Raw genomic sequence first — 25076 nt, 5'->3', positions numbered from 1 at the left:
ACTAGTGATTTCTGGGGAGAAAACGTGTAGCTCTATACCTGGAGTCAAAAGGTAGTGCCAACAATTTCTGCTTTATCATTGCTTTAATGGTAAAGAAGAGAAACAGCTACGTTCCATAGGAGTCTTATTTCCAGCAAGTTGTATAACTGTGTGTTTATTAACTGTCTTTAACAAGTTGAACATCTGGGTACTACTGCTTCTCACCAAATGGTTTTGTGTATTGTGTACAAAAGAAAATTGAGTTGACTACGCTTACAGCAGGGTGTTACTAATTGTAAATACATTTTGCTTTCAAATATTTTGAGCAACATTTTACTTACTTAGTGTCATGTGCACTGGAAATGTTTATTTTCCCTCATGCAGTAGCAGATGCAGGATGATGCTTTTGGTGAGTGGGTTAGTTAAGCTGGCAGTGTGCTGCAGAGGGAAGAAGAGAGTACCTTAATTTCCTCTCTGTGTCTTCATGTGAAATAGAAATCCTACAGTACCTATCTTTAAATGAAAATGCACTAATGTTGTGCAGAAAAAGCAAATATCTGAACTGTTACATATAGTACCAATAATCTGCAGAACTATTTATGCACTAACTATATCAGCCCAATGTTGAGCTAGTAAGCAAAATGAAGTGCCTTCTCTGCCAGATGGGCTGATTGCAGATGCTTGCACCCTTGTTTGTGTGTGAGTACAGAGTTTATAGTACAACCAAAGAGGACATTTCAAGATGTGTCACAAAGCATATAACAGCATGTGGAGAATGAGCTGACTTTAACTTTGGAATCTCTTGATTTCTCTGTGCAATGCTGCCCTAAAAAACCTGATGCTTCCTGCAGATTCTGTGTTCCTCTTGCTGCAATATTTTCTATGTCATTTTTCTACTGTTCCTCTGAAGCACATGGTGTTCCCATTTCTTGTCCTCCCAGCCAAACATTTATTTAGTATCAGGGTCAGGTCTGCAGTGGGGGTTTTCTATGTTAGTGCTCAGAATTGGTGCACCTGCCTGTGAAGTTGTTTATCTTTTGGAAAGGACCATCAGATTAGGTGTTAATTTCCCCCAGACGTCCTATGGCGAAAATCAAGATTTACAACAGGCTGAGAATGGTAAAAGTGCTATTTCTGCCAGGTACCATGATTTAATGGGTGAGGGGGATATGCTGAAAACCTTTTCTGTGTCATTTGGAGGGTGGAATTGGTGCCTAGAAGACAGGGTAGGAGGAGACTGGATCTGTCCAAAGGGGTTCTGTGGTAAAGGCTGCCTCGTGTCTGAAGGTCAATTGCATGAGATAGATGTTGAGTTGTGGTTTTGAGGTTGAAGCGTTGTTGTATAGCTGCAAGGGAAATCTGAGTTCCTAAAGCTGAATATTTTCTTGAATGCACTCTTTGATACCTATATTCTACCTGCACTCTGCCTTAAGCAGTCAGCTGCACTTATGTTATTAAATGCTATGCTTAGTCCTTTTCCAAATATTCTCTCCTAGCACTTGATCTAAAGTGCAAAACTTCTCTGCTTTCTTTGTCAGAAAATGTTTTGTTTTTCCCTCATAACAGTAATCAAAGCTTGTTTTGGAAAGTACTCTCCTGGAGCTTTTCCATTAAAAACTGAAAAACAAAACACCATCATATCAGACAGACACCCAGGAGATTGTTGTTGTTGTTGTTATTGTTATGAATCATTTAATATTCCAGTGTTTTGGAGGATCCTGTTAATGCATGAAATGAAAGGGTGTTGTGACATTTGAATTTCCCCTAATTGATTTGCAAACCCATGTTCTCAATCTTGGTAGATCAGTTCTGACAGCTTTATGTCTCTGTGGTTGTTACTTCATTGTCCAATACAGTGACAGTGAGAGGTCATTGTTGGCATGGTGTATAAAAAAGCTTGTTTCATTTTGTGGGCTTCTAGTCATACTCATTCACACAGTAAATCCAGAGAGCACAGAATTCTCCTAGTCCTGTCCAGGTCACTGTACACAAATGGTAGCACCCCAGATCTTTGTCTTCTACACAGCAGAAAGTGTGTCATGACATCAGTAACTAGAAGGTATCCTATAAGAATGATGATATGTCACAGTGGTGCTTTGTGTTGTTTTTGAGAGCCACACCAGCGAAGGTGCTGTGCTACTTGCTGCTAGATGTCACTCTTGAACCTGCCCCCATCTGTTTCAATTGAGTTTAAGATCAGGAGCTGTGAAAACTCGGTGCTTCTACACCCACTTCTAGTCAGAGCAGCACTATGCAGAAATGGCAGAATGCTGAAAGATGAGGTTGGAGAAATCCTCCAGGATGTGAGTGCTGTCTAGGGGATGTATTCTGGTGCTCTCTCTTTCATACAGAGTTTCAGGCAATAAAGGTTCTCTGTCTTCTATAGGGAGACTATGCTGTAGTGTGTTGAATGTACCACACAGGTATATCAGTGTACCAAATCTGCTTGCCAGCCCTTGGCAGCTAAATATTCCCATGCTCAAAGCAGCAAAGCAGTTGTTGGAAAAGAGGCAAGTATAAGGTTTCTCATACAAAGTGTTTCTCATCATCATTCAGAACATCAAAGAAACTGGGTTTGACATTTCTTTCCTTTGTTTTCAGTTCAGCTTCTGAGGTTTGTCTTTTTTAGTATTGCTACACTATTTATAACCCTTCTGCAATTTTGTGAGGTCCACAAAGATGTTCTTTCATTGATTATCTCTTGACAGGAATGACCTTCGTATTTTCCAGGCCTGTGATTTAGATTTAAGTAAGACAGAATCATAGAATCAGTCAGGGTTGGAAGGGACCACAAGGATCATCCAGTTCCAACCCCCCTGCCATGGGCAGGGACACCCCACACTAGATCAGGCTGGCCAGAGCCTCATCCAGCCTGGGCTTAAACACCTCCAGGGATGGGGCCTCAACCACCTCCCTGGACAACCCATTCCAGGGCTTCACCACTCTCATGGGGAAGAACTTCCTCCCCACCTCCAGCTTCATTCCATTCCCCCTAGTCCTATCACTCCCTGAGATCCTGAGCAGTCCCTCCCCAGCCTTCTTGTAGCCCCCTTCAGATACTGGAAGGCTACAATTAGGTCACCTCGGAGCCTTCTCTTCTCCAGACTGAACAGCCCCAACTCCTTCAGTCTGTCCTCACAGGAGAGGTGCTCCAGCCCTCTGCTCATCCTCGTGGCCCTTCTCTGGACACCTTCCAGCACCTCCAGATCCCTCTTGCAATAGGGGCTCCAGAACTGGAGGCAGGACTCCAGGTGGGGTCTCCCCAGAGCTGAGCAGAGGGGGAGAATCACCTCCCTTGCCCTGCTGGCCACACTTCTCTTGATGCAGCCCAGGATCTGATTGGCTTTCCGGGCTGCAAGTGCACACTGAGAGCTCCTGTTGAGCTTCTCCTCACCCAGCACCCCCACATGTCTCTCCTCAGGGCTGCTTTCCAGGCAGTCCCTGCCCAGCCTGGATTTGTGCCTGGGATTGCCTCGACCCAGCTGCAGGACCCTGCACTTGGTCTTGTTGAACCTCATGAGGTTGGCTTGTGCCCACCTCTCCTGCCTGTCCAGGTCCCTCTGGATGGCATCCCTTCCCTCCAGCCTGTCTGCTGCCCCACACAGCTTGGTGTCATCAGCAACCCTGCTGAGGGTGCACTCAATGCCACTGTCCATGGCACCCACAAAGATGTTGAACAAGCCTGGTCCCAGGACTGATCCCTGAGGGACTGTGCTTGTCCCTGGCCTCCACTGGGACATGGAGCCATTGACAGCCACTCTTTGGGTGCGTCCATCAAGCCAGTTCTGTATCCATCTAGTCGTCACCCATCACACCCATGTGTCACCAGCCTGGAGACCAGGATGTGGTGCGGGACAGTATCGAAGGCTTTGCTCAGGTCCAGGTAAATGACATCAGTTGTTTGCCCCTCATCCATTAATGTTGTAAAGTCCTGTACAGGTTCTTTGAAAGACTGCCAGTCTCACTGTACCCTCCAGCCATGTTGTGTGTACTTTGTAGGCTTAAAATGGCCCAGACAATTTCCTTAAGCAATGGCATATCACAGAGCTGTTTCTTATGGCACCGTTACTACTCATCTCAGGCGCAATCCCTTCACGTGGTTTCATCATTCTACATGCCTGTGAAGCCAGGTTGCTTTGATTTTGGTTTTGAATTTTTTGGTAAATGCTATTGCTAAGGGTTTAGCTGTTGAGAGCAATAGCATAGTAACAGACTGTATGTTAGGAGAAGAAGAGAGTCTTTGCTTCTCTGTGGAAAGCTCCTTTATGATCAACAATCGGTTGCTACTTTATGTGTTTGTTTTAATGCTATAACTTCCCTTACAGTTCCAGTATTGCTTCTCTTTCTCTCTGTTGTTTCAACTACTCAGATCAATATTGTTTTTAATAACAGAATGCCTTGTTCTTTTGCTTTCTTCTGCTGTTCCAGTCTCATCTCCATGATTTGCAGATATAGCAGAAAATAGGATACGTAAATGAAAGGTGCTGAACAGATATCTGTTCTGCAGTGAAATTTCAGAAGAGTGGGTGTGTTGCAGACAAAGCAAACTCAGGGAGTTCAGCTTTATAATTTTTTAAATTGAGTATTGAGAAACAAAGTTGACAAGCAGTTAAACTAACACTTGGGGAAAACACCTCTTTGCCAGGCTTGGCTTCACTCCAGAGACCTCTTCTCCTGCTAACCGCTGCAGGTCACCTCCTGTGAGGTGAGGGTGGCACAGGAGAACTGCAGTCAGGGTGTGCTGGTTTCTCTCTGCTGCTTCTTTTTCTCACTCTTGTCTTCATTATTGCTTGTTTCTTCTGCTCCCACCTGGGCCCTCCACAGGCTGTGGTCCTTGTGTGTTTTCACCTACCCCACCATGAAGCACCACCGGAGCCTGTGCTTTCACAAAGATGCCACAAACAGCATGGGATTAGTGCAGAAGTGCCACTGGCTTTGCTGATTGGCTCAGCTGTGTCTTGCAATGGGTCTGGGACTGGAACCAGCTCTGGTATGGGAGCCTCCACAATAAGCCACCCCTGCAGCCCCCTTCCCGTTACCAAAACCCTACCTATTACAAGGTGGAAAGAAGGCAGGCATCACATGAACTGCTTATCCCAGCAGGGCTCATTGCTTTAAAGAGGTACTTGAACATAGCTGATTAAGGAACAGCAAAGTACAAAGCCAGGAACCTGTACTGTTGTAGGGTTTTTTGTTTGTTTGTTTTGGTTGGGTTTTGGGTTTGGTTTTGTGTGTTTTGGGTTGGTGGTGGTTGGGGCTTTTTTGGTTGGTTGGTTGGTTTTTTGTCTGTGCAAGTATTTTAGCTATGAGTGGAATGGGTCCTAAAAAAAGTAAAATGTCATCTGTGTGTTCTTACCACCTATCCTAAATGAAGACTGCATCACCCTAAAGGGAGCAGTGTCTGTCAGTGACAGTGGCTGTGTCACAGTGAGGACAGCCCTTTTGGAGCTCAGCACCCCATGACGTCCCTGCTGGCTGCTGCGATCTGTAAAACCATGGAAGAAGCAATAGTTCTGGCATGTGCTGTCCTGCAAGTCACCCACGGAGCAAGAGGTCTCTCAGGCAGAAGGATGCCAGTGAGAATACTGATATTCAAAACGTTTGGCAAGCCCCATGGTACAATACCAACTCGCTGCAATTTCTGCAGCAGCACTTCTCCGCAGGGAAATGCATTCTTCTGTCAGGTGGCACAAAACCTTGCAGCGCCTCTGACTTGTCCTGAGCCCTGCAGAGCTTCAGCTTGCACAATGATGTTTCCTGTCTTTTGAAATAGAGCACTGTGAGTGCAGTGGTCCTGCAGATTGAGGGTTTGAAACAAGCTGTTTGCAAGTGGTATGTTTTGAATTATTTTGTAAAGGTTATTCCTTACACCGCAACTTTGTGTCATGAAGGGAGGGACGCTGTGGGACACCAGCTCAAACTTTGGCAGAGGATGCTACGCTAGAAATTTACTTCTACCCATGTAACAATCAAAACACTCTTCTACTCCAGCACAGACAAATTTGAATTTAACTTATTTGCATATATTCAAAATTAAGTTTAATTATGTAAGTACTTTCTAAATAGCTAAATATGCATTCATCAAGTGAAAGCATTTGTCAAAATAGCTCTGCTCCTATACGTATTTAGCCAGAATCAATGAGTTAAGTTGATACATTTTATGGACCACAGCAACCCTCATTTAGAATAGAATAGAATAGAATAGACCAGACCAGGTTGGAATAGACCTTCAAAATCATTGTGTCCAACCTATCATCCAACACCACCTAATCAACTAACCCATGGCACCAAGCACCCTATCAAGTCTCCTCCTGAACACCTCCAGTGATGGTGACTCCACCACCTCCCCAGGCAGCCCATTCCAATGGGCAGTCACTCTCTCTGTGTAGAACTTCTTCCTAACATCCAGCCTAAACCTCCCCTGGCACAGCTTGAGACTGTGTTCTAGTGCTGGTTGCCTGGGAGAAGAGACCAGCCTCTGCCTGTCGACAACCTCCCTTAAGGTAGTTGTAGAAAGCAATAAGGTCTCCCCTGAGTCTCCTCCAGGCTAAGCAACCCCAGCTCCCTCAGCCTCTCCTCATAGGGCTTATGTTCTTCTGGTAACTTCAGTACTCAGGAAAGATCAATAGTAGTTTTGCTGTCTCTGTTATACCTGAGAATATTAGAACCTTTCTGAAACTCTGAAGATGCTTACTTCTGTATTTCTTATTCTTTCCCTTCTGAAGAGTTTTAGCTCTGGTCTACAGGGTTTTAGCCCTAGCACCAGTAAATCTTGGCCCCTTCTGCTCTTGCCAAGCAGAGCTGAATGCTCTTTGGCAGTAATTCCATTATTTCTGGGCTGCTGTGTACAATGCTCCATGTAATTGATTAGTTCTGAGAACAAGTGTTTCATTCTTTGAAATGTATGTCCTGATAAACAGCTTGACCAGTCACTGAATGCTGGTATTTTCCCTCGTTTGTATTTAGCTTTACTTCGCCGTTGTGTGTGTGTGTGTGTGTGTGTGTGTGTGTCTTCATCAGCATTGTCATTTTTAGTTTGTTTGTTTCTGTGTTTCTGTGGCTGGTTATGAAAGTCTTGACAGGAATAAATGTTACACTCTATCTGCAGGTACTTCAGGCTTTAAAATGGTAACAGAAGAAAAATATTGGATAATTGCTTTGTGAACTTGGTGTTCCATGATTTTAAAAGCAAAAAGTCATACTGTGGGCAATGCAGTCTGCACTTCTGAAGTGAAGGGAGGGAAAGAATAGCTGTGGGTTTGCTTTGAGTTTGTTTTCCTTTTTCTAGAGGTTTTATGTTTGTGCACATCAAGTCTGTTTCATGAAGTGTAGCATACAGCTGTGTGAAACAGGATAGATAAAAACTGGGGTTTTTCCTAGTCCATGAGTCTACATGCATACATGCATATCACAGACCATACACGTTTGTATGCATACAGCTCTCTCTCTATATATATATGTATGTGTGTGTGTGAACTGTGTGAAGGAAAGAAGTCAGAGGGTTGTGGTCAATGGGGCAGTGTCTGCTTGGAGGCCTGTACCTAGTGCAGTCCCTCAGGGGTCAGTGCTGGGACCAATACAATTCAGTATATTTTTCAATGACCTGAATGAGGGAACAGAGAGCACTGCCAGCTGCTTCACTGATGACACAAAACTGGGAGGAGTGGCTGACACACCTGAAGGCTGTGCTGCCTTTCAGTGAGACCTGGACAGGTTGGAGAGTTGGGCAGGGAGAACTTAATGAAATATAACAAGGACAAGTGTAGAGTCTTGCATCTAGGAAAGAACAACTCCATGTACCAGTATAGGTCGTGGACTGACTGTTTGGAGAGCACCATAGAGGAAATGGACCTGGGGGTCCTGGTGGATGGAAGGATGACCATGAGCCAGCAATGTGCCCTTGTGGCCAAGAAAGCCAGTGCCATCCTGAGGTGGATTATAAGGAGTGTGAGTAGTAGGTCAAGTGAGGTTCTCCTCCCCATCTACTCCACCCTGGTGAGACCTCATGTGGAATATTGTGTCCAGTTCTGGGCCCCTCAGTACAAGGACAGGATACTGCTTGAAAGAGTCCAGCACAGAGCCACAAAGATGAGTAAGGGAGTGGAACATCTTCCTTACAAGGAAAAGCTGAGGGAGCTGGGTCTCTGGCTTGGAGAAGAGACTGAGGGGTGACCTCATTAGTGTTTATAAGTATGTGAAGGGTGAGTGTCAGGAGGACAGAGCCAGGCTCTTCTCACTGATGTCCAATGATAGAACAAGGGGCAATGGGTGCAAGCTGGAGCATAGGAGGTTCCACATAAGGAAAGACTTCTGTGAAGGTGATGGAACGTTGGAATGGGCTGCCTAGAGAGGTTGTGAAGTCATTTTCTCTGGAGACATGCAAAACCTGCCTGGATACATTCCTCTGTGACCTACTCTGGCATGGGGGTTGGACTAGATGAGCTTTTGAGGTCTCTTCTAACCCCTAACATTCTGTGCTGTATGTATACACACACACATTTGTCACTTAGTCTTGGTAGTTTCTGTAGACATTTAAAATCCAGTTGGAGAAAGACCCCCATTGTTTAATGTAATGTATGTAGTAGCCTACACTCCTGAGTGATGCAATAAAGCAACACATTTTCAGGTTACAAGAACCTGACAAGTAGTTGAGATTACTTTCCTTCTTTTGTTGTGCAGCTCTTCTTGAGGTTTAACCTGTTTTATCCACGAACCTGCACCAATTCATGGGCAATAAAGCTAATACTTAGGCAAACCATGGAAAAGTTAAAATCATTACTATTTAGAGAAAAATACTAATTCCCAAGTCAGTGGGGCAATTTTTAACAAGTCTGTGGGTAAAATAAGCTGCTTTGGGGGGGCAACAGTTTGTTCCTGTCCCTGTTGTGGGTTTTTTTTAATTCCTGGGTATTTAGCTGATGTGCTTTAAAATTAAGATCTAAAGCTCATTTGTTTAATGAATTCTCAGTTAGTTTTGCTTATTATGCCTTACATAAACATTCTGACTAAATGCAGGCATGCTCTACAAATCCTTCCAGGAGGAAAAAAAAATAGAGATTAGAAACTTACTAGCTTAAATTTTGACTCTATTCAAGTATATCAGTGTTTTACCATTAGCTTCAGTTATGCAGGGCCTTCCACTCAGAAATGCTTAGATCTGTTAGATGTAGCAGAATGTCACTGAGCCGTTTCAAATGGAAGGTGCTCCCAGTTTTGCTAACTTCATAGCATAAAAACGGTTAGCTGGGTTTCCAGCAGCAGAACTCCACCCAGTATCTTTCTGCTCCCACTGACCATGGTGGCAAGATTTTGTCTAATGTTTTAATCTTTATAAAATTGTTATGAATTACATGAAATACTTTTAAATGTATCCACAGCAGATGTCAGAGTTTTGAAGAGAATACACTTATAAAAAGACCATATGGAATGTATTTCTATTTTTGATCCCAATTCTAAAGTTTCCACATCAAGGCTTAAGAAGATACCAGAAACTGGCACCGCCTGGATTGGTTAAAGCTGTTATATTCTTAAGGGATTTACTTTGGTCAGAGATCTATGTAATAAATTAATGTTCTGGTCTATTCACTTCCAAAAGCCCATGAACACATGCCACAGTAGTATATCTAAACCCAGGATTCAGGCCCAAACTTCTGTTCAGAGCTAGAGCAATGGTGTAAAACACTTTGCATCAATTTGTGAGTCAGCAGAGATGTGGTAATAGGACCCCTGTGTAAGTCTCAGTATAGCATTTGACATCCTATAATGAGACAGATGGATCCACCCTGTCTAGTGATAGCAAGGTTGTCACCTCGTCACCTCAGAATTTAATGGGAAATAGCATTTAGCTGAATAATACCATAATATCTTCACTGGAAATTCAAGTGCACCATAATCATCCCTCATTCTCTGTCGAGCTTTTCCCTTTGACATTTCTGCGTCCTTCACTGGATCTGAGATTGGGCAAAAAGTTAACAGTGGCTAACAGGCAGCAACAAACACAGGTGAAACTTCACCAGTTGTAGAGCAGGTTCTTTCTTGCCATCCCCTCTGGAAACACGTGGATCCACAAAGAAATGTTAGGTGTTCCTTAGGTCTAAACTGTTTGTTGTTTAAACAATGTCACCGCTAGTACACTTCTAAACAAGAAGTTATTCCTACAGGTTAGGTAAAAACCAACACAAAAGCCCAAGTACAAAACCAAGGCCACCTTCTTGGAGAGGCACTATTTACCTTTAAATTACATGGCTTTATATAAGGTCACATCATATATGTAGGGGGAGGGCTCGGGGATTTTTAAAGGCATTTTTCTTCTGTTCTTTACAGCTGCAGCCTACAGGCAAAGCTGCTTTTGACTTCTATGTTTCTAAGTAGAGGTAGGTTTGTTTGCTGAAAAGTCATTCTTTAGGTGTTCAAAGAGGCTCCCTTGCCTTTTATATTTTCTGTTTAATAACAAGCAAATTACCTTCTCTCTTCTTAGACTTACTGTTCGTAATTCAGTGGTAATTACAACAAAGGTTCTGTGTGTTCTGTGATCCTGAGGCCTCATAGCATGCCAGAGAATTACTGTTTTGACATCTAAATTACCATTTAATCTTTCCTGCCATTGTGTGTCAGTGTAAATCTAATTCTTGCAGTTGTAAAAAGAATCTTTTGAAAATATGAACTAAATTTAAACTAATTCAGTGTTACCTTCTTAAAACCTCAGTCTGACACACTGCATCTGTGAGGTGCCCTCGTCGTGTACAAACAGAGATGCGGCTCGAGTTCATATTATTGAAACAGAAAGCGCTAACATTGTGAAGTAACATAAAACTGCAGCTGAATATTCCAGAGAGTGGTTCAGAACTTAGAGCTGGCTGCCTGGAAAGATCAAATCTCTGATGTACAGTCCACAAGAGTGAATTGCTGCAAAGGATGGTAATAAGTCACTGACAACTCAAGTCATTTTTTAAATGGTAATACCCACACTCTTGTACTGCTCTAAATTTCACCACTGGTTTATTTTGAGTTTACTTAACTGTAATAATGTAGATAATGACAGTGATTGCTTAACAGGAAAACAAGCAATTGAGAGCTCTGAGTCAATTTAAAATCACAGTTAAGAATAGGTGTAGGTGGATAGTTTCAAAACGATGACATACTTGTTTTAGTGGTTTCTGGCTAAGAAGTGATGTGCCAGGCTCACTATTTATCATATAGTTTCCATCTATCTACCTAAGTAGTTTCACAGCCCGGTGCTGAACACAGCACTGCATAGTAGAAACAGTTAAAACAGGGAGCCGAGTTGTGAATGCTCCAAAAAGAACTAAATTCAATACAATATGGATGGTCTATAAAACTGTGAACACCCTAAATAAAACCAGTCAACCAGGATAATGATAGCACTTGTGGTTGAGGGAAAGTTCATCTTGTCTGAGAGCTATGACTCATGTCATACACGTGTAACGAATTCGGTAGCAGAGTAAATGTTCATGAGCTAGACCATGTGCATTTTTGTTCTCTTTCGACTGTCTTAAAGTGCTTCCACTGTATCTTGCTTTTAAGTTGTGCTTTTGATGGAAAGGCAACTAGCCTGTCTGACTTGCTGCAGGCAGAACAATCTCATATGTATTTGTGGAAGCAAAGTCTGTTGTGCTCAAGTCCTTTAAAAATAAGGGGAAAAAAATCTTCCTCCTTTCCCCCCACCCCAAAGCTATTCAAGTTTTGTCTCAGCTATGCCAATCTGTCACCGCAGCTGTCAGTGTGATGCCTTTTCTTCAAAGCACAGATGCCTCCGCTGAAAGCACTGCTTCTAGTCAAGGGCAGGAAGAAAGGTCTGTGCAGGGAGCAGTAGTTATAAGGCTGGCAGCTCACACAGTACATTGTAAGCATAAAATAATACTTGATGGATAAGTAAGGATTGGGGCAGAAAGGACATGAGGAATGGGGAAAGTAGAATCAGTCCAGTCACTGCACTCACTAAAATTCCTTCTTTCAGTGACTGGTTTGGATTTATTTGCAGCTGCAGAACAGTGGATAAGTTCACAAAGGCCTCCTCCCATCTTAAAAAAAATCTGATTGCAAAGCCTGTGAGCCCTTGGTATGCTACCTGACTTAAGAAAGGGCTGTCCCTTTCATGAACTATTTACTGCTGATCTGAATTCACCTGCAAGCTAGGAAATTAGACCTAGGGGATTTCAAAACTCCCTACATACAGATAGATTACCTCTCTTAAAATTTAGACCAAATTAATTCAGTTTTACCAGAGTTGGTTTATATCTGGTTAAAAGCTGGGTAAATAGCTATTAGATGTCTTGTTTAAGACTGTGGAGCAGTGTCTGCGAAGGGCAGAGCTGGGAAAAAGTCATTATCTGTGTCTTCTAGAAAGCCATTTCTTCTTGTCACTCAGTCTCAAACTCTGGTAGTTTATATATGTGTGGACATGTAGATTGTGGTAGGTAAGAGGCAGCACTGTCTCAAAGACACCATAGGCAGAAATTCTTGAGAGAATGTCGATTTTGTGTGCGTGTATTTGTTAATTGATGCACAATTATTCTTACTCTTGCTGAGCTGGTGGACTGCTGTGATAGAGTTGTCAGCACTCTCTGTCAGAAGTATGCAGGGATCTTTTCTTTGAGACTTTGGTGAATCAGTGCATGTCACATGGTTTTAAGTCAGAATAGATAGAGACACATCATCCTGGAAGGTAAAATCCTTCTGACTCTCTGTTGCTGCTATCTTCTCTTGACCTATCCCTTGAGTAATATCACTGTGATTACAGCACTGCTTTGTTGCTATTGTGTGCTCCATGGCTAGCACTATATAGCTCTCTCTGGTGGTTGCAAACTGTCTTCTCAACTCTACATGATTAGTCTCCTGCTTTTCTTTGAAGCTTGAGCTACAGACAGGACACAACTAATCAAATCATCTTCATTTCCTGCACTTACCTGCAATGCTGTAGCTCAGGAGGTCAGTGTTCTTCAAATTGCTGTACATCAGAGATGCTGGTGCTATTAGTTGTGAGTAAATGGTTACAGTCACTAGACCTACCTGAAACTATTGCTTTGTACATTTTCTCATGCCCATCTGTCTGATCAGAATGAATAGCTCAGTAGCAGAAAAAGATCAGTTTGATAGTGAAATTTGTCCAATCAGTAAAAAATGCAGTAAACACTGTGTTAAAATGAACCCAGAAATGTAGTCTTGCTTGAAAGCCAATTCTTCACAGATGCTGTAGGAAGGCAAGCAAGGGGGGGGGGGGGGGGGGAAACACACTATTTAAAAGGGCAACAAATGCTCAGACTTTTACTATGCAAGGTGTGGTGGGTTGGAAATTCCACCACCTGCCCACCCCCCCCATTAAATTTCCCAGACCAGCTCAACTGAAAGCAAATGAAGCTGTATTTACAAGCAAAACTACAATCTGCAATGGAATGCAATGAATATGCTCAAAATATACAGGATTTACATTTTTAAAGGCATAGCCTAAAACTACCACACAAGGGATGATAGGCCAAGCGAGAGCCTTGGAGACAGGATTAAATAGGAAGTTAACAAATGGAAACATCCTGGTGAGTGCTCCCAAGAAGCTTGGTCAAGGCTCATAAAGGACAGGGGAAGGTGACTACAAAGAGGCAGATCACTTTATGAAAGGTAAATTGTGCCTTGCCAGCATGACAGCTTTCTGTAATGACTAGCTCTGAGCATGAGAGGAATCCAGTTGGTGTCATTTACTTTGCTTTCAGCAAGACTTTGAGTGCAAATTCTCAGCCTTGTAGCCAAATGAGGGCAATTATGGATGAGTGGATGAATGGATGTACTAGATGAGTGGGACACCTGCTAGGCCATTAGACCCAAATGGTAGTGGTCAACAATTCAAAGTCCAGGAACGGGTGCATAGCTTTATCCTTCAGTGGGTTAGAAGCAATTGTTGATAATGCTGGAATAGTCTGCCCAGGGCAGTGGTGCAGTTACCATCCCTGGAGATGGTTAAGCAGTGTGTGTACCAAGCACTTAGGGACATGCTTTAGTGTTGACCCTTCAATGCTGGGTAGAAGGTTGGACTAAATGATCTTGAAGGTCTCTTCCAATCATATAAATTCTGTGACTGTGCAATATGAGAATGCTTTCAAAGAATACTTTCAAGAGATGTTTGTTATCTAATAGATGCTGTTTTTTAAAGCAGCAGAAAGATGCTTTCACTCTGAAGGCTGCAGACTATATTTACACTTGGTACTAGACCTTCTCACTGCATGTAACAATAAAAAGAGGATAAATAAATGCTATACCAGACAAATAATGTTTTTCTTCCTGTTACAAAGGTAGCAGTCCTTAAGTGCATGGAGCTAAGCCTTCACATAAATAAAATCTGATTTTAAAACCTAAATCCTTTGTTTAACCTTTAAGGATAATGCAGTTATAAATAATTCCATTTGCCTAAAGCTGAAAGTATAATCATATGGCCTTTAGCTTTGGTCAGTCTGTGACTCCAGTGTCCAGTGTTAGGGGACACAAGGGGAATAAATGTATCATATCTTTTCAGATAATAAACATTTTGATATCAAACAGTATCTTATTGTGATAACATGCATGCCATGAAATGTGTACACACCAAATTGTACACATTTCATATACATAGAATACATATACATAGAATAAACCAGGTTGGAAGAGACCTTCAAGATCATCGCGTCCAACCCATCAACCAATCCAACACCGCCCAAGCAACTAACCCACAGCACCAAGTACCCCGTCAAGTCTTCTCCTAAAAACCTCCAGTGATGGCGACTCCACCACCTCCCCAGGCAGCCCATTCCAATGTGCAATCACTCTTTCTGTATAGAACTTTTTTCTAACATTTTTCTAACATTTTTAGTCTTTATTCACAGGTTACATAGTTGCAAAGAAATAATGGCATCAATCATCAGTAGCTGTTATTCAATCAAATACAATTAATTTCAACATAGAATTCTCTTTCAATAATGCACCAAAACTGGAAAGAGATGGTGATATGCTCAAAGTGTTTGAATTGTTGCACTAATGTTACAGTCTTAACTTGGGTTATGTTACCTAGTGTTTGAAATCCTGCAATGAATATTGAACAGAAATACAGTCAGGGTTTTCAACAGTGCTGTAGTCATGCCTGCCATACAGAGACCCTGCAGCCTGTACCAGTTTAAAGTGCAGACATTCATTGGCTAATATTCAATATAGAAAATAGAGCTAATGAGTGACTGTGCTAAGCATTAGTAGCCCAATACAATGCCTGAAGAGTTACTGCTGATGGAGCAGGCATTAGTCAGGCAGGGACGGGGTGCCTTCCATCTCTTTGTACTGCCCTCAGTACATGTTGATCCTTCTTCTGAGTCCTTGAGATATTTATGATCACATCTCAGCAGTCCTACCTCTGTCTGACACAGCTCTGTAGTTTTCTCAGGAGGCCAAGACAAGATTAGGCAACTGGGTCATATCAAAGCCCGGTCCTGGGTCGCCTCCACTGAATCCAAGCACTGGAAGGCATTTGGGCATTTCAGGTGGTTGGGAGCTAGCCTGGGTATGATTTTCATCAATAACTTCAAGTTGGTCAGCTTTGCAGATTCACAGATCTTTTCTAACTAATTGGGTTATGGTCTTTTCCAGCCCTAATGATGCTATGATACTGTTTCCAACTGAACATAAATTGAGTTCATACAAACCTTGTATATAGCTTTGACCTAAACATCATCGTATTCATGCATCTCTGTGTACTGCATAGCTATATAATACCGATAAGTAGTGTAGAGTTAAAATGTGGAGGCTTATCCTCTGTAAAGATCAGAGGGTTTGTAAAGACCTTGGGTTTGTGCAAACAAGTGGATTCGTAAGGTAAGGAAAGCTGAACTCGTCATCCCCAGAGTCGCCTAACAGTGAATGGAATGTGTCAAGTTTCTCGCAGTTCTTCTCAGACATGAATAGCTAACTACATATTCAGGGTGGGATCCAAAGCCTAACAGAATTGAAAAGAAGGATCACACTGAAGTGTGGCTTAAAGACCGAGAATCTATTCCTTTTATCCCTAATTGATTGAACTGTACCCAAAGTTCTGTGCTGTGAATTCTACCAGGAGACAGGCCTTTGGACTGTAAATGTATCATTATTAGACTGTACATGTATCATTATATGCTTTTCAATATCAAGTCAGTTCAGATTTTAACATTTTGTTTCTCTTCTTTTTTCCCTCCTTTCAGGCAAGCCCTGCCCCTATAATTGTCAACACAGACACTTTGGACACAATCCCTTATGTAAGTATTATTGCTTTCTACTAACATTTAGAATTTGCTTATTTCCTACAGAAAGTCTTGTCACTGTTGCACAGAAGTTGGAAACAATTCTGGCAATGCCTGCTGGTTTTTACAGTTACACAGCTACTTCTGCTTCAGAAGATCGCAGGAAGGGGAATGGTGGCATGCTGTAGACACATGATTTGTCGTTTAGGCTTCAACACTTAAGAGTTATTTCCTTGAAGCCTTTCTCCTTACCATTAACACAGAGTATGAGTATTTCCTTTTAGAGAAGCACGCAGCCTTATTAAGCAGCTTATTAAGAAGATACCTAGGTGAAGATACCTTCATTCATCTGTCTATATTCCTTTAGCAGATGAAAGCCCTTCATAATAAATGACAGGAAAAAATAGATGATGTCATGTTTTCTTATTAATATTTCTTCAATTTTATGAATTCCAGGAAAAACAATTTTACCCTAAAAGAAATGCAGGTTAAAAAATCTCTTTTTCTACAAGCATTTGATATCATTGTCATTTTAGACTGTAAAAGCAACTATAGTTGAAGATGAAGGACATAGTGAAAGACAAAGTGAATAAGTGATAATGAGGGTAACAAGCTGAAGCGATCGGAGGCATGAAAAGGAGAGTATGAAGCTAGCCAGCCAATATCTCATCTTTCTCCTTGCATCCTCTTAGTTGTCTTTTCAAAGCTCCTAATTAATGTGTCTCATCTGTTGTGTTTTGTCCACATCTGTTTCTTATGACACCAGTGCATAAGCCTAGCTATTTATCCACCTACACCAATGATATTACTAGGTCCTGGCTTTTAGAAGACTCTTGACAAGGAAGTTCAGTAGGGCTTGTCCTGGTCAGTTGTTTCTTTCTGACAATTGATAAAACTTAGGAGTTACTGTGCAGAAGACATGTGAAGATCACAGATGAGCAATTTAGAAGAGTGACACTGCTGTAAAGCAGAAAATGACTGAATTCCTTGTTGGGAATTTCAACCATCGGGAAGGGTGGAAAAGTTAAATAAAATCTCTCTGTTAATTTGCATTTAGATTTCTTAAAAGGTTCCTTATCATTTCTAGGTCTCAGTTTTGCTTCCTAACATCAGAATCATCTTTCTGTGGCCTCACTGTCAATAGCTCTGTCTTTTCTTCTCTTTTAATGAGACATTTTATACTTAGTTTTCTCTAGATCTACCAAGAGGGACATTGTGAGTCCCAGCACTCATTTCCAGTACTGGACTTGTGCCCAGGATACTCTGCAGCTATGGTGTTAAAATTCCTAAATACAGATGCAATTACACCAGTGACAAGATGTTCAATCAATAAGATTTATTCACATGAAACAGCCTATCAATACTTACACACTTTTACACCACTTTTATATTAGTGTTCCTTTCTCTTAAAAATAAAAAAGGACAAATTACCAAACCCATTAAAGAGAAATATTGACAGTAGACTGAAAATGCCTGTGGGCTCTTTCAGTCTCCAACACGTGATGTAAACTAGATAAATAAACAGCAGTTGCTGGCTGTGAAAGTAGAGAATTCTGTGAAATGGCAAGGTGAAGCAGATCTGCTGAGTCCAGGCCACCAGAATGCCCCACAGGACACAGGGGCTTTGCTTTACAAATAAGCATTTCTTTCTTACTAGTACTTTTGTCCCTGAACATTCCCCCAGGTGATACAGACAGACAAACACACACATCATCAAATGACCTCTTTCTCCAGTCTAATATTGCCTGTGTGTTTGCTTGTGTATTTGCTTATCTGTGCACCCCTCTTCCAGCCTTTCAACTTACCAACACAGATTTAAAGGACAGTACACGGTAGGTAGGCTGTGACCAGTAGCCAACGCTTCTCATTCCCCTCTCCTGTTGGCCAGGGAGAAAACAGAAGGCAGGCGAGAAGAGTTGGATATTGAGATAATGACAGTTAACTAGAAAAAGCAAAAGCTGCACATGCAAGCAAACTAAAGGAATTCATTTACTACTTCGCACCAGCAGGAGATGTGTAGCCAGTTCCTGGAAAGCTCCTTCATGTGTAACAATTACTTAGGAAGACAAATGCCACAGGGCATGGTTTTAGTGGGCATGGTGGTATTGATGGATGGTTACACTTGATGGTCTTTTCCAACCTTAATGGTTCTATGAATGTTGCTACTTTCTCCTCCTTTCCCTCGGTTTTTATTGAGTAGGATGTTGTATAGGATGGAACAGCCTTTTGGTCAGTTGGGGTTTTATCTCCTGACTGGGTCTCTTCCAAGGTGGTCCAACTTGCTTTTGGGAGGAGGAAGGACAACATGTGAAACAGGGAAAGGCTTGAGTTGCCAACCCTGGGTGTATTTAAAGGCCATTTGAATGTGGTGCTTGGGGAGATGGTTTAGGGGTGAACCTTGCAGAGCAGGGTTATTGATTAGACTTGGTGATGCTGAGGGGCTTTTCCAACCTGAATGTTTCTGTGATTCTGTGATTTTGTAAATGCTTAGAGACATCTCTGGTGAATCTTTAGGTATCCCTGCTAGTTATTACAGCTTCTGAAAGGTATCATTCTGGTTTAGGTACCTCAAAAATACATCTAACACTATAGGGACAAATTGTTTATGGGTCAGAGAATACAAGTTAAATTACAATATTCTCTTTCCAAAGCTAAAAGCAGCCCTGATGTAAGTGGACACAGAGCAGCTGATCCTCCCTCATAACTGTAGTATATCTAAACCACCCAGAAGTGCTCATCTTCGAGGGCAGAGTCATCTTGGATTGCTGCTATTCAGCTTCTGTTGTCAAGCCTCAAAGCACACCTGGAGCTCAAGAAGCCTCCTATGAGAGAAAAAACAGAAATATTTAGATCTTATCAATCATACTGATTCCGCTCATCACATTGTTTTGCTCATACCATTTTTTCTTCTCTCACATGCTCATCTTTTAATTCTTTCATTTGAATCTGCATTCCACATACCTGCAAATCATTTCTAAATTGTAAAATAACCTTAAAAACCAAGGGGCAATATCGGCAGAAGATTTTCTGGCATATTGGGCTTTGATATTTGGTGCTTGTGCGGTTTTGAACATGCTTTTTTTGGCAATGCATTAGTGCTGCCCAGTCAAGTTTTTGTAAATTAATGTTGCTCAAAAAAAAGGAAGAAAAACATTATTCTTTTGTTTAAATCCTTTTGTATTTACCATACCAAAGTTAAAGAATCCCTTTTATGCCTTGTAGAAATCATTTTCAGCTTTTAACACTGGAATAAGCATGAAATTGCAAATTTGGATGAATTAAGATGGTCTTGCTTTTTCTTGGCATCACTAGCCACAGCTGATAGCCTGACCTTACGGAAGCATCTCTCAGGCTATTTTTAGGGTTGTGGCATACCAGATGAAGGCTTCTCAGGGTTTCATTTAGCTGTTGGTTCAGCAGCACAAGAAACGCCTCTCATTGTTTTGTTTCAAGCACTGTACCTTCAATACATTTCCATTTCAGTAACAACTCTGCTCACCCTCTCTGCCACCTCCTTCAAACATTCCTGAGTGTTCTCTGAGGGAAGAGGCCTCGCACCGGTGATTAGCATTCGCAAAGCATTTTCAAATGTAATGTTTCCACTGGTCCACCAGAGAGAAATTTCCTTTTTCACAGCTGGTATGCCACTGGTAAACTCTGTGATTTGTCTCATTAACATGCTAATGATTTAAATTTACGTAATTAAACCTTTTGGTGCTGCGATGCTCTTTAAACCTTTTAACTCAGTAGTTTGGGAAGAAAACCCTTTCTGTGAGGGCTTGCTTTGCATCAGTATGTTTTTCTTACATGAGATAAAAGAAAAGGCCTTATTCTGGTACACTCTGTGCTAGTCCTTGTAACTTGGGACTATGGTGCATAAAGGAAGAAACAGTAAATTAGCTTTGTTTCTAGGTTCAGTGGCTTGAAAACTTTGGCTTGCCAAGCTTTGGACACGGGAATAAATTTGATAGGAAGCTTCGCTGGTACAAAACAAATTATTCTGTGGCATTTTAAGCACAATTAAACGGTTGTGGGAGTTTGTTTGTTCTCTATTCGTTGGCTGTAAATTTTAGATCTTTTTGTATAATGAGAAGCCTTAATTTAACAATATATGAATCATCTCAGCTTCTCTGTTGCACAGAATAAGCCTTCTCTCTTTTTCTTTGTTTCCAAAATGCAATATAGTTTAGTTAAAAGTAGCCAGCAGGTTGGCTTTGCTGTATCACATTCAGAAGCTGGTGGGAACCTTCCTGTTTATTTTATGATTGGATTTAATGTCTTTTCACCTTAACTAAACATTAATGCAAGTTCACTCAGGCACAGTGGTTGATCTCTTCCTTGCCTTGCTTTATCACAATGATAAGATCGAAGGAATATGTACTTTACTGTCTTCTTGGTCCCTCATGTTTCTTCATTCCCCTGTTGTTGCTATTTTCTGTCACTTTTATTATTACAATTTGCTGTTATTTTGTTAGGATTTGTTGCTGTTTCATTACTGGTTTATTTCCTTAATTGTGCCACCAATGCTGAATTCTGTGCAGATACACTCAACTTTGTTTCCTAAAGAAGTGATTTTCATACTACTTAGGTTATGGTTGTGGAAGCTGTAATCAAACCTTTAGATTGTTTTACACATGTCTGAGCACAGTCATGCAGATGGCTCTGCAGCTGTTTTGGTGCATCCCTGCTTAGGGGCACCGGGAGCTCAGACCCTTTCTGGAGCATGGCAGTTGGTCTGTGACAGCTCCAGCGTGGGCAAGTGTGAGGCCATGAAGAAGCCAAAAAAGGGAGGTTATGAAAATGTTCAGCTTTCTCGTCTGTCGTTCCAGTCAGCCAGCACACCTGGTTAGCATGTGAATGAGGGATATCAAGCCTTAAACAAAAGGCTGCAAAGAAAAATACATTATTCCTAGGAATAACCCCATGCACCAGCACAGATTAGGAATGGACCTGCCAGAAGTCAGCTCTGTGGTGAAGGACCTGATAGCCCTGGTGGACAAGTTAACCACAGGGCATCAATGTATTCTTGCAGCCAGGAAGGTCAATGGTATCCTGGGGGGCATTAAGAATATAAGCAAAAGGTTGAGGGAGGTTCTCCTCCCCCTCTACTGTGCCCTAGTGAGGCAACATCTGGAGTAGTGTGTCTGGTTCTGGGCTCCCTAGATGAAGAGAGACAGGGAACAGCTGGGGCAAATCCAGCAGAAGGCTATGAAGATGAGGAGGTGACTGGAGCCATCCCCCTTATGAGGAAAGGATGAGACCTGGGACTGCCTAGCTTGCAGAAGAGGAGACTGAGAGGGAATCTTATCAATGCTTATCAATATCTAAACAGCAGGGCTCAAGATTATTGGGCCATGCTCCTTTCAATGGTGCCCAGTGATAGGACAAGGGGCAATGAGCATAAACCAAACCAAAATAAGTTCCACCTAAACATGAGTAAAAATTTAATCCTGTGAGGGAGACAGAGCACTGGAACAGGCTGCCCAGAAAGGTTGTGTAGTCTCCTTCTTTGGAGACTTTCAAAACTTGTAAGAACCCTTTCCTGTGCAACCCACTCCAGGTGAACCTGCTTTAACAGACCTGATGATCTCTGGAGGTCTCTTCCAACCTCTCGCATTCTGTGACTCTATTCTGACTGTATAAAGCTTTGGGAAAATGCAAATTTCTGGGAGACTATCAGTACTCTAAAGGCTTTTATTGGACAATATGAATGTAGGTGTTGCCTAGGCCTAAACAGATGTATTAGAGGGTGGAGGTGCTCTTAGGTATTTCTAAGTCATGTGGTATTACATAATGAATATTAAATGGCCTATCTATATCTTTATCTCTGAGTGATGAGCAATTTTTTAAGAGCATGGTAGCAGAGTAGTTCAAAGACATCCTTGTCTAAAGGGGGCAGGATCTGAATCTTCACAAAGGCAGGGAGCTCTTGAATGTTGGTTAAACAATAACAATATGAACATCTTTATTTTCGCATTGGCTTCAGAATAATTGTTTTGCTTCTTTCTCAATTAGTTTGATCATAGTCTTAAAAGTGATTCCACATCTTCTTATCTCAAGGGATACATTTTCCAGATTGTTAAGCATCAGTTTTGTTTGGTTGTTGCTCAGTCTGTCGGCTAATGTGGATTGCAATGAAAAAGCTAAATCTGGTAGAGTTCTGTGCTGATTTTGATCAGCTGCCTTGGCCTGACCTCTGCTTTGGCCCTTGAAATTATCATGGCAATGGCATTTGGCCTGGCAATCACTGCTGTGTTCTGCATGTCAAGTTTCTGCAGTGGGACAAGGGATTTTTCTTCTTTAATAGCAATATTGAAAGATCGATTTAAGTCAAGCTTAAAAAATATTTTGAGATCATAACTCAAAAATATGCTTAATAACAAAAAAATAATGAATAGAAAACAACTCCCCTTAAACATGCAAAACCAGAAAAGTCTTCATCCTACCACCTGATGATTTGAATGTATTTTTAGCATGATGAGTAGCAGGAAAATACGGCATTTCTGTCCGGGAAAATATGGCATTCCTGTCCAAAATCCAATATAAAGGTGCAGAATGGTTCTTATGGAACTGAATTATTTTACCTCTGTCTCATATTTATTGTTTTTCTACCTGAAAACCAATGCATTTCAAATTTGTTTTAGAACTATTTTTACAAAAAGTGGTTAAAGTGATTTTTGAAGTGAGAATGTAATTGGATTTTGCTGTTTCCCTTTTCAATTCGAGATGCAAGTGTCAATATTTAAGCCTTGTCCGAGACATAATTTTTATCTATGGAAAAAGCAACTGTTTAAAGTAAAATAACTGCAAGGTTTGAGGGGATTTTCCTCAGGAATGAGCACCGCATTGCATATTTAAGTGCTGCATATCATATTGCATAGAAATCAGCACAAAACCTGTGCCGTGTCTGAGTATAGACAGAAATATCAGCATCCCATCATTCCAACAAGTAGAAGCACTGCTTGATCAGGTATCTAATTACTTCTGCACATTTCTATGTAATTATCATAGTTTCCATCTTCAGTTGCCTGTGGATAACCCTGGCCTTCAGAATCGATCTAGAAGTTCTTTCTATAGGTTTTTGATTGAAACACTGCCATTAGCAGAGTGCGAGAGAGCAGCTTATTGAATTGTAAAGCAAGAACACCCCTCACTTGTCTGTGTCCCTCTGATCATGTAGACACAGCAGAGCAAATGTGTAGTGCCTTGTGCATCTTGACCTGGACTGCTCAGAGTGCAGGTATGTGATGGTTTTAGCCAGATCACGGGTAAGCTTGAGAAGCACATTCCCTGCCTCTACCTGTCTGCAGCTCACCGGCGGCAACTTATGAAGCAGACATTGTGACAAAAAATGGATCCCCTCTACACACTCACCATCAGACAGTCAGTCCTTTGTGTGGCATTGAAATAAACCCCCTGAAAGAGCTCCTGTGCTTTGCTTTTTCAAAATCTGTTCCTGATGGGCTCCTCTTCTTGTCCTTGTAGCCTCTGCCCTGGGGAAGGCATCCAGGTACTACTATATCAGTAGTTTTTATCACTCTGAAGAAATCACACATGCTTTCATGGAGTGGTGTGCATATACCATTCTTCCACATCCAGCTATACTTCATTTTGAATTAATTCAAGCTAATTTGTCCATGAGGTTGGTATCTGCTGGAGAATGCAGAGTGTGTCTCTTTGAGCTGTTTGAAGCACACAAAGATTTCACAGAATCACAGAATTTTCAGGGTTGGAAGCAACCCCAAGGGTCATCTAGCTCCAACCCCACTGCCATGGGCAGGGACACCCTCCACTAGATCAGGTTGCCCTTAGCCCCATCCATCCTGGCCTTAAAAACATCCAGGGATGAGGCTTCCACCACCTCCCTGGGCAGCCTGTTCTAGTGTCTCACCACCCCCATGGGGAAGTGCTTCTTCCTAACATCTAATCTAAATGTACCCTCCTCTAGCTTGGATCCATTCCCCCCAGTCCTATCACTAGCTGACATCCTAAGAAGTCTCTCACCAGCTTTCTTGTAGGCCCCTTTGAGTCAGCATAGAACTGCATGACCCAAGCTGACCCAAACTAAGTGTCGTGTGAATGTGTCTTGCTCTCCCTGGCCTTGGATTAACTTTTGGGTTTGTATCATTTTTGATATGCTGCTCTGCAGACCCACAGTTGATGTTGCTGGATTTTGTAGCAATAAGCAAAAGCCAGCAGGGGCTGTGGGTTTGCAGGCACCCAGTGCTTAACACAGGCTCTTGAAAATAAGCCTTTGTAGCGCAGTGCGTGGTCTTAAGCCATCAAACACATTGATTTCCATAAATATTTCTTGGTCTGCTTTTTATTGTTTTGCATACAGAACAATGTACACAGGGACACAATGTACTTCAGGTACACAAGGCTGTAATTCCACAGTGACAGCTTTATTCAGCTTTGTTATGAAGCTAGCTCTGAAATGAATTGGTGCCTGGGGTTGAGGTGTGTATTTTAAACACAGAGATAATTCCTACGGAGCACCAGAGGGTACAAGGAGCTGAACAGTCCAGCCCAGGGAGTGGACACAGGAAATGCTGTTATTCCATTCCCAGAAAGCCTGCATCTCCCCTGACATAAGGGAACAGCACCAGTTGTCCTTTTTCCTCCCACCCTGCTCCTGGGAGGATGCACGGAGCTTCGTCTCGGGGTTGGTGCAGGGGAGTGAGGCCAGGCTGATCCTTGGCAATGCCTCCAGCTGGGGCCTGGAGCAGCCTGGCTCGCCCGGAGCTAGCAAGCAGAACGTGTAGCTGTGTCACTCAGGTGTAGCGGGGGGGGTGAGATTTGAGGCCAGAGGATTTTGGCCTGGTTTGGAGGGAGGTTGTGTGAAGCTTTGGG

At 42.1% G+C, this 25076-nt stretch overlaps 1 protein-coding gene across 7 annotated transcripts in view; it reads left to right on the top strand.

Moving 5' to 3' along the window:
- DLG2 (discs large MAGUK scaffold protein 2) overlaps nt 1-25076 on the top strand; it is a 1098948-nt gene that overhangs the window by 649388 nt on the left and 424484 nt on the right. For all 7 annotated transcript variants that reach the window (XM_054164548.1, XM_054164550.1, XM_054164553.1 and 4 more), the window contains one exon: nt 16185-16238. In XM_054164548.1, the coding sequence (XP_054020523.1) occupies nt 16185-16238 (54 nt within the window). The remainder of the gene's footprint in view (nt 1-16184; nt 16239-25076) is intronic.

This window comes from Dryobates pubescens, chromosome 10, assembly GCF_014839835.1.
Source record: "Dryobates pubescens isolate bDryPub1 chromosome 10, bDryPub1.pri, whole genome shotgun sequence".
Classification (NCBI taxonomy): Eukaryota; Metazoa; Chordata; class Aves; order Piciformes; family Picidae; genus Dryobates; species Dryobates pubescens.
This window is presented reverse-complemented; position numbering and strand designations above follow the sequence as displayed.